Source organism: Hypomesus transpacificus, chromosome 20 (assembly GCF_021917145.1).
Source record: "Hypomesus transpacificus isolate Combined female chromosome 20, fHypTra1, whole genome shotgun sequence".
NCBI classification, from domain to species: domain Eukaryota; kingdom Metazoa; phylum Chordata; class Actinopteri; order Osmeriformes; family Osmeridae; genus Hypomesus; species Hypomesus transpacificus.
In genome coordinates, this window is record NC_061079.1 from 2,300,476 (window position 1) to 2,313,638 (window position 13,163).

At 45.6% G+C, this 13,163-nt stretch overlaps 1 protein-coding gene across 1 annotated transcript in view; it reads right to left on the reverse strand.

The window, feature by feature from the left end:
* Positions 1-3: 3 nt before the first annotated feature.
* The window catches only part of ablim3 (actin binding LIM protein family, member 3), a 27,724-nt gene continuing 14,564 nt past the window's right edge, over positions 4-13,163 (reverse strand). The window contains exons 11-23 of the mRNA XM_047042883.1: positions 12,878-12,907; positions 10,051-10,177; positions 9,202-9,300; positions 8,174-8,224; positions 6,958-7,104; positions 6,347-6,411; positions 5,457-5,610; positions 4,335-4,364; positions 3,842-3,900; positions 1,438-1,498; positions 1,102-1,109; positions 788-868; positions 4-527 (exon numbers count right to left, since the gene is read on the reverse strand). Of these exons, the coding sequence (XP_046898839.1) occupies positions 414-527; positions 788-868; positions 1,102-1,109; positions 1,438-1,498; positions 3,842-3,900; positions 4,335-4,364; positions 5,457-5,610; positions 6,347-6,411; positions 6,958-7,104; positions 8,174-8,224; positions 9,202-9,300; positions 10,051-10,177; positions 12,878-12,907 (1,026 nt within the window). The 3' untranslated portion in view covers positions 4-413. The remainder of the gene's footprint in view (positions 528-787; positions 869-1,101; positions 1,110-1,437; positions 1,499-3,841; positions 3,901-4,334; positions 4,365-5,456; positions 5,611-6,346; positions 6,412-6,957; positions 7,105-8,173; positions 8,225-9,201; positions 9,301-10,050; positions 10,178-12,877; positions 12,908-13,163) is intronic.

Consider the following 13,163-nt stretch of genomic DNA (forward strand, 5'->3'; position numbering starts at 1 on the left):
TTATTCCAAACAATAGTTATATTACTTTGGTCCAAAGAGAAACACACACACACACACACGCTCAAATAATAAATCATTTGTTGTCAAAACATCTTATGATCTACCCACCCACTCTGATTGAAACCACAAGGGCTTCATTGCAGCATTATGGCTCCCTTGTAGAAGGCTTGGAGTGAAACCACACAAACACAAACACACAGACACATATATCAGGCCTCTGCTAGGAGTGGAACCACACACACAGACACACACATAGCATGAGTGTCTGAAAAGTCCTCAGTTGAACATCTTGGATACACAGCAGTAAAGGAGTTGATAAAAGAGTTGTTACAGGAGGATGATAGAGTGTGGCAGGAACAGACCAGGGTCTGTTTGTGGTGTGATGCCAGGCCTGGCTAGCCGAGCGCAGAGCCTCAGAAGAGGCGAACCTGCTTCTTGAGCTCGTTCCTTTTCCACTGCGCTAGGCGCTCAAAGTCGGACATGGTCATCCTGAAAACACGGTGGAACTCCTCTGGAGAGAGGTGGCGCTGGGGGCAACCAAACACATGCGATGGCAGGAGAACGAGGACCAATCAGATGAGAAGATGGGAGAGAAAGGACCATTAAGGGAGAGAGATAACTATTGAAAACAGCTACTGAAGGTTTCTCAATCATCATTCAGATCAACCAATCTTTGTACAGCATTCTGTACAACAATGTTATTATCATTAGAATATTTTTTGGGGTAGACCATTGACAGGTTCACTCGCCAAAGGAATTGACTTCCATCCATTAAACACTTACTCACCTCCAGCCTGGCACGGTCCACATCTTTAGGGAGCTGATTGCGCCCCCTGATGGTGACCACCAGAGCTTCATACGGGTAGATCTGAAAGAGGAAGGGTGGCGACAGGTAAAGGGGCGGAGAGACGAAGGGAGGGAGGGAGCAATACAGGGGAGATGCAGGGGGAGTGGGCAAAGGAGAAGAATGTGATGACAGGGCGTGGAGAAGTTGGACACTGAAGTTCAGAATTTCTGGGCTGGTTAGCTAGTTACAGTTACCTTACCCCTGGATACGAGACAGTGAGTAGGCTAGTTTACTTCCTTAGCTTTGCCTCTTACCTTGTACTCTGAAAGATGAAAGAGAAAAAGCTGATTATCAACACAGCTGTTCGTTTCCACATTTATATTTACATGTACTCATTTACCAGACGCTCTTATCCAGAGCGACCTACAGTAAGTACAGGGACATTCCCCCCGAGGCAAGTAGGGTGAAGTGCCTTGCCCAAGAACACAACTTAATTTGGCACAGCCGGGAATCGATCTAGCAACCTTCAGATTACTAGCCCGGTTCCGCTCTGCCATCTAACAGTCACGCATTTCAGATGTACTGTGTGTGTAAGTGTGTTTGTGTGTGTGTGTGTGTGTGCGTTTGTGTGTGTGGTGCTATGGACCCACCTCTGATCTCCCAGTTCACACTGTTGCTGCTGTCATATTGGAAATAATCTGTACTTTGGGGCTGCCATGGCAACAACAACAACAACAACAAAACAGATGTTAACACAGCTTGTCATGTTATATAGCCCTAGCCAAGCAAAATATATCAGAATGTATAATTTAGATTATATTATATTAGAATTTCAATTCCAGAACTTAGAAAGAGCACGCTACATAAATTCACACAATATTCAAAGTGTTGATTTAACGGCTGTCAAATTGAACTAATTGAGTGTTGGTATACCATCATCAGCTCTCTTTTGGAATTCGCTTTGGATAAAAGCATTTGCTAAATGCATAAATGTAAATATGAGTGGACCTATATCAACACTCCAGGGGAGTATTCCAGAAAGCGGGTTTCGTGAAAACCCTGAGTTGGTTAACCCTACAATAAGGCAAACTCTGTGTTCTCTTCCAGAAAGAGAGGTAACGCAAACTGTGGGTCAGGGTCCATGGTAACTGACTGTGAACCTAACCTGCTGTATTTATACTATATTTTTATGTATTTTATATCTGTATTTATCCCTATCCCCTCCCACTTTCCGAGCCTGATACAGTTAACAGATCAATCTCGAAGCTGATTAAATTAGCTTAGCCTTACGTCGGGAGAGGATGAAGACCATGATTAGATATACTTTCAGTCCCTGATTAATAATTTTTTTGTCACAGTCCATAATTTATTTTAGTAACATTCTCAGCCCTTACATCACTAATGTTACACACCGTGGACGTGCACTCAAAACCAACTAACAGCTTTTTTGGCAGTGAAATAGGCTAAAGACAAATCTTTGAAATTGAATTTGGTCTTCTTTATTTATATATTGTTTATGTATTGCTTCAATTAACATAATTCACCTGTGACCGTGCACCCACCTGTAGATTAACAGGTGTTCCAGCAATTCAAATTCAATTTCAGCTTTCCCAATCTTCTACCCCAAGTACACCATCTCTTGGTCAGTTTTTGCACTTGCATCATGAGATGCAGTTTGTACAACTCCTTTACTGGTAACTGGGAATACATAAGATTCCATTCCATTCCACAGTTTCACATGCAGAATTTACCTGCCATTAACTGAACATGTTTGTGCAGCTATGCAGGCTGTTGGACCGCCCCCCCATCCAAGCTCTATTCAACACGATCAGAATGTGCAATTCTACAAATATTAATTATTTTCATTGACATTTAGTCATTTAGCAGATGCGCTTAACCAGAGCGAATTACAGTAAGTACAGGGACATTTCCCCAGAGGCAAGTAGGTTGAAGTGGCTTGTCCAAGGACACAATGCGCGGCCTCAGGGAATCAAACCGGCGACATTCTGATTAATAGCCCAATTCCCTAACTGCTCAGCCATCTGACCCCCCCTCATATACATTTAAAACTGACAATTCCACACAAGACCAAACTAGTAGAGAACTACCAGTAGTTATCATACAGTAGACCTCTCGACATCCCTCTCAGCAGCAGCAGCCAACGTCTCGTCCTCATCATAATCATAATCATCATCATCATCCTGATCCAGTTCCATTGATGTTGGCTTTTTATAGTGTGGACATACTCGATTCAACTCATTTCAACAAGTTCTGGAACCGAAAAGTTTCCCATCTTAGGGTAGATCAACTCAGAGTTCAGGGTTAGGCTCAGAGTTTGTTAAACCTGCTTTCTGGAATACACCCCAGAGCCCTATCCTACGAAGCCGGATTTAGGGTTAGTGAGGTAACTTCAGGTTTAACTCTGGATTTTCAGTGTTATAACGGTGGTTCACTTCTTACCGAACACCTGAACACCTAACCTGCTCCGTTGCAGGTTATGTTCGAGATAACAGATCAACACATATAAAAGCACCGCCAACTGAACAACCAAAATCGTCTTGGAAAATGGCATCTCCATTTGCCGAAGATCCCGTGGATCTAATTGGATGGCAAACACTATTGTACCATTTTAGAGTCAGATCTACTAGTGATATTGAGAAGGCCCACGCAAACACAATCAGCTATTTTCTCCCAACATTCTTTTATTTTATTGGAAGCAGCAACAGTGTGCCTTTTCGCTTGAATTATGCTCTTCACTCTTTGTATTTGTTTAAAATTAAAGTTTGCTTATCTTGTGTGAAGTTATGGCATTCTAGCCTTGTCCATGTTTGTAATTGGTTAAGAGTTCATTGCTCAAGTGGGGGAACCTGGATTGGGTTAAGGAGTTGAAAACCACCGTTGTGATACGGCCTAGCGCGATCGCGGTTGTTAAGCTTAGTAAAGTAAGATGACGATAAATTATCCCGGGCTTTGTAGTACAGGCCCCAAGTGTTAAATTAACACCTTGATACTTGCTGAACATAGTAATTGAAGTATGAAGTTTGTGTAGCTCACCCTATGTAGGGCATTCCTGCCATATCCTGGCAGCGAGGCTGACTTTGAGACATAGGAATCTGGAGGAGAGCAGACACAAACTTCAACACAAACCTCAACACAAATATTGACACCAAGTGGAGGAGCCATATGCAGCGCTGCAACACAGACAGTAGAGGGCGGCAGACATGAACACATTGAAGTCACAGTGACTACGTTGGTTCAGACATGGCACTGGATTACACTGGAATTTACATTTATTGACAATTTGCAATTGACAATTGTAATTTACAATCACAATTCATTTTCTTTTGTTGCTGTGTGCAGTATTTCAAATGATGTGTGTCTCAGTAGTCTGGTTTGAAGCGTTAGTAGTTTTGGTGACTTAAAATATACTTATATGTACTTATATAACAGAGCACAGGATAAACACTGACTCAGACGGGTGTCAATCATCAATTATGTAATAGTCCCCAGATGATGACACCATACAGGGACACAATGAGTTACTTACCGTTGTCTACACTGTAGTGAGATCTGGGAGCTGAAGAGAAGGAGGAATCGAGGAAGGAAGAGAGGGATGGGAGAGTGCAGGGGGAACGGAGACAGAGAAAGGGAGGAAAGGAGAGAGAGAGTCAGGGTGAGTACAAGAGATATAGAGAGGGCGAGAAAGGAATGGTGAGAAAGAAGTGAGAATGAGATAAAGGAAGGAAGGGAGAGACAGAGGGAGACACAGAAAGAGAGGGAGAGAGAGGAAGGAGGAGAGAGGGAGAGAGAGACATAGTGAGAGGCCAGGGGAGTTAAACAGGATGTATTAAACATGACAGCTCTTATTGCTCATTAATAAAACAGGAAGTGGAGACACAACTTGACCTCACGTCACACAGCAGTTAGAAACACCACTTAAAATCATCCCCTCCCTCCCTCCCTCCCTCCCTCCCTCCCTCCCTCCCTCCCTCCCTCCCTCCCTCCCTCCCTCCCTCCCTCCTTCCTTCCTGCCTTCCTTCCTCCCATCCTTTCTCTTCACCTCTCTTTTCCTTGCCAGGTTACATTCCCTCCAAATAATCTTAATCTCTTTCTTTGAATTCTCTCTCCAGTGTCTACTTTCTGAGCAAGCGAGTGTAATGAAGAATGATTTATAAGCACCCTAACTAAACAGGGTCTCCTGGTCAGACAGGCCAGATTAGACCTCCTCTTATTCAGGCTCAGCTTTATAGGTAATCAGCCTTAGGGTTAAGGCCAAGGTTGCGTGTGTGTGTGCAGGTTTGTTTACTCTAATCTGCTTCACTGCACACCGCTGCATAAGTGCATAAGGGACTTCCTTTCGACACGCACACACACACACACACACACACACACACACACACACACACACACACACACACACACACACGCACACACCAGGGAGGTGGAGACTGCTTCTCTGACTGATGTACAGCCAGCAGGAGAGAAGAGAGAGACACCACAGGGGTTTCTCCATCTCCCTGTCCTTCTGTAGTTCTGTGTCTCTCCTGACACACACACACACACAGCTACCTCCAACTCAGACGGGGGAAACACATCCGCTCTGTGGGGTGTGTGTTTGTGTGTGTTTATGTCTGTGGTGTGTGTGCGTTTGTCCGTGTGTGTGTCTTACAGCCGTTGACAGTGTTGCTGTGTCCCTGGTTGTGGAGGGCCTCTTTGCTGGCGCGCTGGGAATTCACCCCACTACCCCAGGGGTCGTTGTCATAGCAACCAGACCTCGCCTTCATCTCCTCCTTTAGGATCATTCTGGCAATACCTCCCTGCAGCTACGGAGAGGGAGGGATGGGGAGGGAGGGCAGGAGAGAGGGCAAGAGAAAGGATGGAGGGAGGGCAGGATGGAGGGTAAGAGGAGGGATGGAGGGATGGATAAGACACAAGGAAAGGAGGTAAGAGAAAAGTGAACAAAGATAAGTTAGAATAAGAGAAGACAGAGAGGGCTATATGCCTAGGGTCTACATCCTAGTTTCCATGTGTGTGTATGTGTGTAATAGAGTGAGTGATTAAAGAAATGATCAAGTGTGTGTGTGTGTTTGTGTATTAGAGTGAGTGATGAGGAAACACAAGTGTGTGTGTGTGTTTCCCCCACAGGCTTGCTGGAATCATGAAATATTCACAGTCTGTTTTTACCCGAACCCAGAAACAACAACAAATAAACAAGAAGGATTCTGGGAAATGTAGAACCTCCCTGGGTGAGTGTGTGTGACTGAGTTTGTGTATGAGAGGGTGTGACTGATTGAGTGAGTGTGTGTGTGTGTCACTAGTTGTGTGTGTGTGTTTCAGGATGAGTGTGCTTCTCAGACAGACCAGAAAGTCTGACGGAGAAAGCTGATTGGTTGGCTGTCTACATGGCAACCCTCCTCATACATAATAATCATCTACAGCTCCCATATATGGGCTTTTCTGAGGTACAACTTCCTTTCTTAACTTTATATTGCTGTATGGTGGTTGACGGGAAGAGGGATGAGGAGAGGAAGAGAGGGGATGGACGGTGATCTAACTCACTCTGTTTAGGTTCTGATTCCATCCATTTTCTTCTCCTCCAGAAGAAAAGCGCCTGGCCCTGGGAGCTGAAAGAGAGAGAGAGAGAGAGAGAGAGAGAGAGAGAGAGAGAGAGAGAGAGAGAGAGAGAGAGAGAGAGAGAGAGAGAGAGAGAGAGAGAGATAGAGATAGAGAGAGAGAGAGAGAGAGAGAGAGAGAGAGAGAGAGAGAGAGAGAAAAAATATGAGAGAGAGATGGAGAGAATGTGAGAGATGGAGAGAGAGAAAATGAGAGAAGAGAGGGAGAGAGAGAGAATATGAGAGAAAGATTGAGGAATATGAGAGAGATAGAGAGATGGATAGATAGATGGATGGAGAGAATATGAGAGAGAGGAAGATGGAAGGAGGTGGAGAGAGATGGAGAGATGGAGATATAGATGATGATAGAGGGGTGGATAGAGAGAGCGCCAGAGAGAAAGGGTTGCTTTCAGAACTGTAAACATGAAAGACAGCTTAAAGCAAGGATTGGATTTTCTTTACGATTGAAAAGGGGCTTGTTACCTTAACTAACAACTTAATCAATGAGTTCTTGGCAGACCCCACTGAATGGTTAGTGTGTAGTGTGTAGTGTTGTACCTTTGGGGGAGCCTGTGTAGGGGTAGTAGTTGGAGTTGGTGTGCTGGTAGTGCTCTTGGAAGGGAGAGGAGGAGTATGGGGAGGAGGAGGAGACAACAAGGTCTTCGTTGGTCTTCGTCTTGGTGGCTGTGGGGGAGGCAGGTTCACCTGGAGAGATGGAGAAAGAGACGAGAGCAGCAGGTCAGAGGAAGATGGAGGGAGAAATGGAGAGAGAGAGGGTAGATCGAGAGAGAGGATCTGGTCAGAGGAAAGGGATAGAGGGATGGAGAGAAAGATAAGAGAAAGGAGAAAGATATACACTCACTCACACATACACACACAAGTATGCACAGACAAACAAACAGGCAGACAGGCAGATAGACAGACTGACAGGCAGACTGACTGAGAGGCAGACAGACATGCATCCAGACAGACAGGTACTTACATAGATGAAACGGTTCACCAGGAAACAACACAGGAGGAAGAAAAAAGGAGAAGATAAGAAGTGTAGAAAAAAAATTGAAGCAGTGAGGAGAAAATGAAGCAAAAGTGAATCAGATTCACACACACACAGAGAATGACTGTCCTACCCTGTCTACTGGCCACAGACAAATGACCCTCCAGCCCTAAGATGATTTCTCTCTCTGCATCTCTGTCCATCTTTCTTCCATCCTTTCCTCCAATGGATTATATCCCGCTCCTTTTCTCTTCCTCCCATTCACATCCGTCTTTCTCTCTCTTTTCTTACCTCTTTTTCCTCCCTAACTCCTTTCCTCTCTCCCTTCATCCCCTCCTCCCCCTCTCTTCGCCCCCCCCCCCCCCCACTCTCTAATTTGCAGTTGGTCTGGCTCCAGACACCAAGAGACATGACCACCTTGCAAATCATCTGCAACCGTCACTGGATTGGAGTTGCAGAGATATTTCTCTCCTTCTCACTCCATATTCCTGTCCTTCTCTCACTCTTCCTTCCCTTCTCTCTCTCTCTTTCTCTCTCTCTCTCTGTCTCTCTCTCTCTCTCTCTCTCTCTCTCTCTCTTTCTCTCTCTCTCTCTCTCTCTCTCTCCCCCCTTTCCCTCCTTCTGTCACTCTCTGTCTCCTCTCTCTTTCTCTCTCTTTCTCTCTGTCCATCTTTGGTCTCTCCCATTCTCTCTCTGTCTCTTTCTCTCTCTGTCCTTCTTGTTGTTCTCTTCAGTACTTGTAGTACAGATGTATTCCATGTGTATGTGTGATGTACTCACCTTGTCTCTTGTATATGGGAGGTTTCCTGTACATGTTGGTTTCCTCTGTGGCTGAAGACATGAGGACAGACAGGGGTAGGAAGACAAGAGAAGAGGAGGAAAAGAGAAGAGAATACCCCTTTGTCAGCAAAACATCTCTCTCCCTCCCTCCCTCTCTCCATTGCTCTGTGTACCTGAGTAGGAGTCTCCCAGAAGGACATTAGGGAGACGGGTGATTAAACTGACACCATCTACCAACCCCACGTCTATCAGAGGTGCGGTTCTGCATAGAGAGAGACCTGACACAACGTGCCCTGGGAGAGGTGCTCGTGCGAGACCAGGGGGAGGGGGGAGGGACAGGGGGAAGGGAGAGGGAAAGATGAAGAAGAGAGGATGGGAGTGGCGGAGGGGAAGAGAGAGAGAAAGAAAGAAAGAAAGAAAGGAGAAAGGTACTGGAAGACTTAAAAAGAGAGGAAGGAGAGGGGAAGAAGAGAGGGAAGAGAGAGAGGGAAGAACGAGAAGACTGAAAAGAGAGGAGAGAGGGAATACAGAGATGAAGAAGAGAGGAGGGAGAAGGGAGGCGCACTAAGTAACAGATGTCACAGTCGTAAACCCGGTCGTGATGTCATGAAACAACACCAGTGACAGATGGAGGGATGAAGGAAGAAAGGCAAAAACATATAGGGATTCATTGATGAGGGAAAGGAGGAAGGAGACTGAAACTGACTCCACGCGTGTGACTTGGTTGGCGAAGGTCAAGATGGGACTCGAGGGGGACAGATCTGAAGGTTCTCTTGAAGTTAGTTTGGGAAGAAGAAGGTCTCCCTCTCTTCCTAATTTGGGTTGAGGTGGGGTAAACCAAGCTGGAGGCCATGACGATAGAGGCAGATGAGGGGGGATGAAGAGAAAGAGGAATAGTCGAGAGAGAGAGGGGTGAGTGAGAGAGAGGGGGGAGAAAGAGGGGAGGGAGAGAAAGAGAGAGACAGAGGGATAGCAGAGAGAGAACGAGAGAACGAGAGAGGGAGGATGAGGTGAAGACAGAGACCTACCTGGCAGATGGAAATGCTGGGGTGCTTGATAGGTAGTGGGCGTGATTGACCTGGACTCAAGCTGACTCTGATAGGGTGAGCTCCTGCCACTCTCAGAGCCTGCAGTCAGCCCAGCCAATGACAGTGAGAGAAACCAGAGCATGAGCAAGGATGGGGGTGAGTGTGCGGGAGAGTCTCACCAGGGTGATTGTATTGCATGTGAGGGAACATGTGTATGTGAAGTGTGTGTGGGGGATAAGTGTATTTAGAGTGTGTGTGTTTAGGCTGTGTGTGTTTGTGAAGTTTGTGTGTGTGTGTTTAGAGTATATGTGTTTAGGGTGTGTATGTGTCTGAGGTGAATGTATGTGTGCGTATATTTGTATGTGTGTTTAGCATGTGTGTGTGTGTGTGTGAACGCGTGTATGTGTGTGTGTTTGTATGCCTGTGTGTGTGTTTAAGTGTGTGTGTTTGTATGCCTGTGAGGTGTATGTGTGTGTTTAGAATGCGTTTGTTTAGTGTGTGTGTGTGTTGTGACACCAAGAGAGGCTGGGTGCTAGACAGAAGATATGTCCCCCTCCAGTGGCTGAGGTCATGTGGGACTCCAGGTGGCCGCTGACTGAACAATGTTTCTCAAGACGGTGTGCATTAGCACACCTGGGAGAGAATTAAGAGGTGATTAAAACAACTTTTCTTTTGGACACCCTGCTTGTTGTTATTTATGGCATCAAAATGACACTACTAAGGTCCAACATACCGAGGAACAGCCTCTCATGGTGTTACAGTGTGTGTGTGTATGCCTGTGTGTGTGTATGCCTGTGTGTGTGTATGCCTGTGTGTGTTTGTATGCCTGTGTGTGTTTGTGGGTCTCACCAGGGCGGTAGCAGAGCTGGGGGGAGCGCGGCAGGACTGGGGACCCCCCCAGACTCCTGTAGGTGGGAGAGTCTGTGAAGGGGCTCGACGAACGCCTCTGACTGAGACACACACTGTCAAACAGCTCCTAGAGCACGGAGGGAAGGGGCAGAGAAGGGAGGAAAGGATGAGGGGGGGGGGAGAAGAGAAGGGAGAGGAAGGAAGGAAGGAAGAGAAAAAATAGGAAGGAGAGAAGGTGTTGAGAGAGAGATAGAAAGATGATGACTAGTCCTATTTAAATTAATAATAGATTACTAGAATGAATCAAGTGGAGCTGGTTCATGCAGGAGGACGCAAGACATAGCGCCTCATTAACAGTGCCTCATAAGTAGCGTATCACTGGAAGCGCGTCATATCACGCAGTAGGGGCACACCTTCTTAGCAGGGCGGGCTATTTAATCAGGATATCGCTGCACTCTGCTTTGCTAGTGCGACACAGGTTGCTTTCTGTTTAATCTGCTGCCTCTGCCTCCCCGGCATCCACCCTTGGTTCTGTGTTTCCTGTTCAAGGGGGAATGTGTCGCTGCTCTCTGCTCGGAGGTCGAGACGGTGTCTCCGTTGGGTGCGGCAGGGAGCCGATGCAAGCAGAACCATAATGCCAAATCAATTGTTACAATGATGTGTTGTACCGCGTGAATAAAGTATCAAGTAAATACTATACTGAGTCCTCCTGCCTGAACCGCCCTGTGCTTGTATGATTCTGCCAACCAGTCAAGTTACAGTTTACATCCCAATGTCCAGACTCTTTTATTATCTGGAGTGTAGTCTATTCGGTTAGGTGACATCCTAGCAAATGGTTAATGCTCCTGCCCCTTAATATTTGTTATTAATGATTTATTGGTCATTCTTTGCAGATGTTGGAGCAAAAGACTATGTAAATACATGTAGACTATGAGGTGTATAATGTTTTTTGCTGTTAGGGGTTATCTAGATTGTGCTGTACCATTCTATGCTAAAGCCATATGCTTTGTTGGCCTGGATATTGCCACCTTGGCAAAGCTAATTAGCCAGCCAATGCGGTTTTTAAAGATCCCATGACATGCTGTTTTTGGATGCTTTTATATAGGCCTTACGGTTCACACTGCAGCGGGGCGGGCAGAGCGGGGCGTCGGCTTCCAATTCATTTTCAATGTAACCAGGCGTTGACGCCCGCGTAGGGCATTGTGGGAAGGCGAGCGGGGCGTCGACGCTCGCGTAGGGTATTGTGGGAAGGCGAGCGGGGCGGCGAAAGTTGGATTTTTCTAAACTTTATGTAAATGAGGAGCGTGAAAACGCCAGCAATGGCCAATCGGGTTGGTTTCTTGTTTCTTGTAACGTAGCAACTGTTGCTCATGGTAAACATTTCTAGGTTTGACAATTTCAAGATGGAAGAGCAACTCATCGTATGTGTGTTTTCATACCCAGTATTGTATGATACGTCTATGTTCGATTACAGAGACATAAACAAAAAAAAGGATGCCTGGCGCAGGGTTGCTGAGGTTGTCGGCGTCCCTGGTGTGTTGTATTTTGTACTTTAATTCAGTTTCTTCACATTACGTAACTTTCTTCTGTGCTAGCTGCATAGTCTAGCTAGCTCACCCGGCACACGATTGACATTCAATGCTGAAATGCTGGCTGGCAGCCACTCGCTATCCATACAGTGAATGTGTAGTGGCAAGTCATAATCTAGCGATAGATTTTCTGAGATTTCGAAAAGGTTACACATGTCAACGTTTATGTCTGATGCATCTTTTTTTTCCAGCCGGAACAAGACCCGTTCCATAGAGTGCGGGTGGCATTTAATCTTTCACTCGGCCTAAAAAAAGTGTGGAAAAAGATAACCTATTGTGTGCTGTAGATAAGATCATGTCAGATCAAGAATGCGAGTCAGATTTTTGCTTAATGTATGTAAAAGTTGTATTTTGTCTGCACATTTGCCATGACATTACACGAACTACAACAGTGAGAACTACAGCTCTGAATGAATCTGTCTGACACGCCCCCGAGCGTGGTGCACTGTGGGAAGGCCGGCGGTGCTGAGCGGTAAAAAAGTCTGCAGTGTGAACGCACCGTAAGTGATCCCCTAATACTGTAGTTGAAGACTCTTTCCCTAAAATCAGCCATGGTGCAGAATAACAGCCACTACGAGTAGTCCCACAATGAGCTTTCCTCAGAACGAGCTGTTTCGGTGTCGTTTTAAATGCTTTGAGTAAGAAAGAGGCGGGGCTAACTGCCATGCTTCGGTTGTTTGCAAATCCATGATGTTCGAGGAAAAACCAACGTCACGCTCACATGGTCTTGGCTCAGTTTCTCATTGGTGGGCCAAATTCTCTGCGCGCGCAAAGCAGAGAAAGGGTAATTAACCTTTATCCTTGTGATCCTAGTTTCTAAACTGATCATTTGAGCTTAAATTTTCTCAAAGGTGGAGAAGAATACCCAGGTCTTAGTTTACACTAAACTACATTTCTAGCCACTGGGGGACCAAAGGCAGGTAGGGGAACTCATATTAATGTTAAATAACCTCCTAAAGTGAATTTTACATGTCATGGGACCTTTAAGTTTTAGTTTGCAAATTAAATAAGAAAACTATAATCATATTAAAAGACATACATATGTGTTTAGTTTGGTAGCTGATCACTGAGACCTATTTACATGTTGAGATCAAGAAGATGAGAACCATACAAAAAAAATTATTTTTATATCTTTGACATTTGACCACCAAACTCTAAACAGTTCATCCATCATGGCTGTCACTGGAGAAGGCAGAAGACAACCTCTAAATAGCAGTAGTCAGGTAGATGATAGTTACCTGAGAGTATGGAGAGAGGGTTCCCAGTGACTGTGGAGGAGGAAAGGAGGAGAAGAAAAGCAGAAGAGGAGAAGGACAACGAGGGGTTGAAGGAGAAGAGGAGTAAAGAAATAAAGAGCAGAGAAAAGAGAGGAAGAAAGGGGTGAGATGTAGGTTTATGATCATCTACTGCGAACACACGTGATAAATAAATACATGGAGGCACATTGAAAAGAGAAAGGGCTCAAGAAATGAAAGGGACAGCCATACACACATAAATACAAAGCCCAGCCCCCCCCACACACAC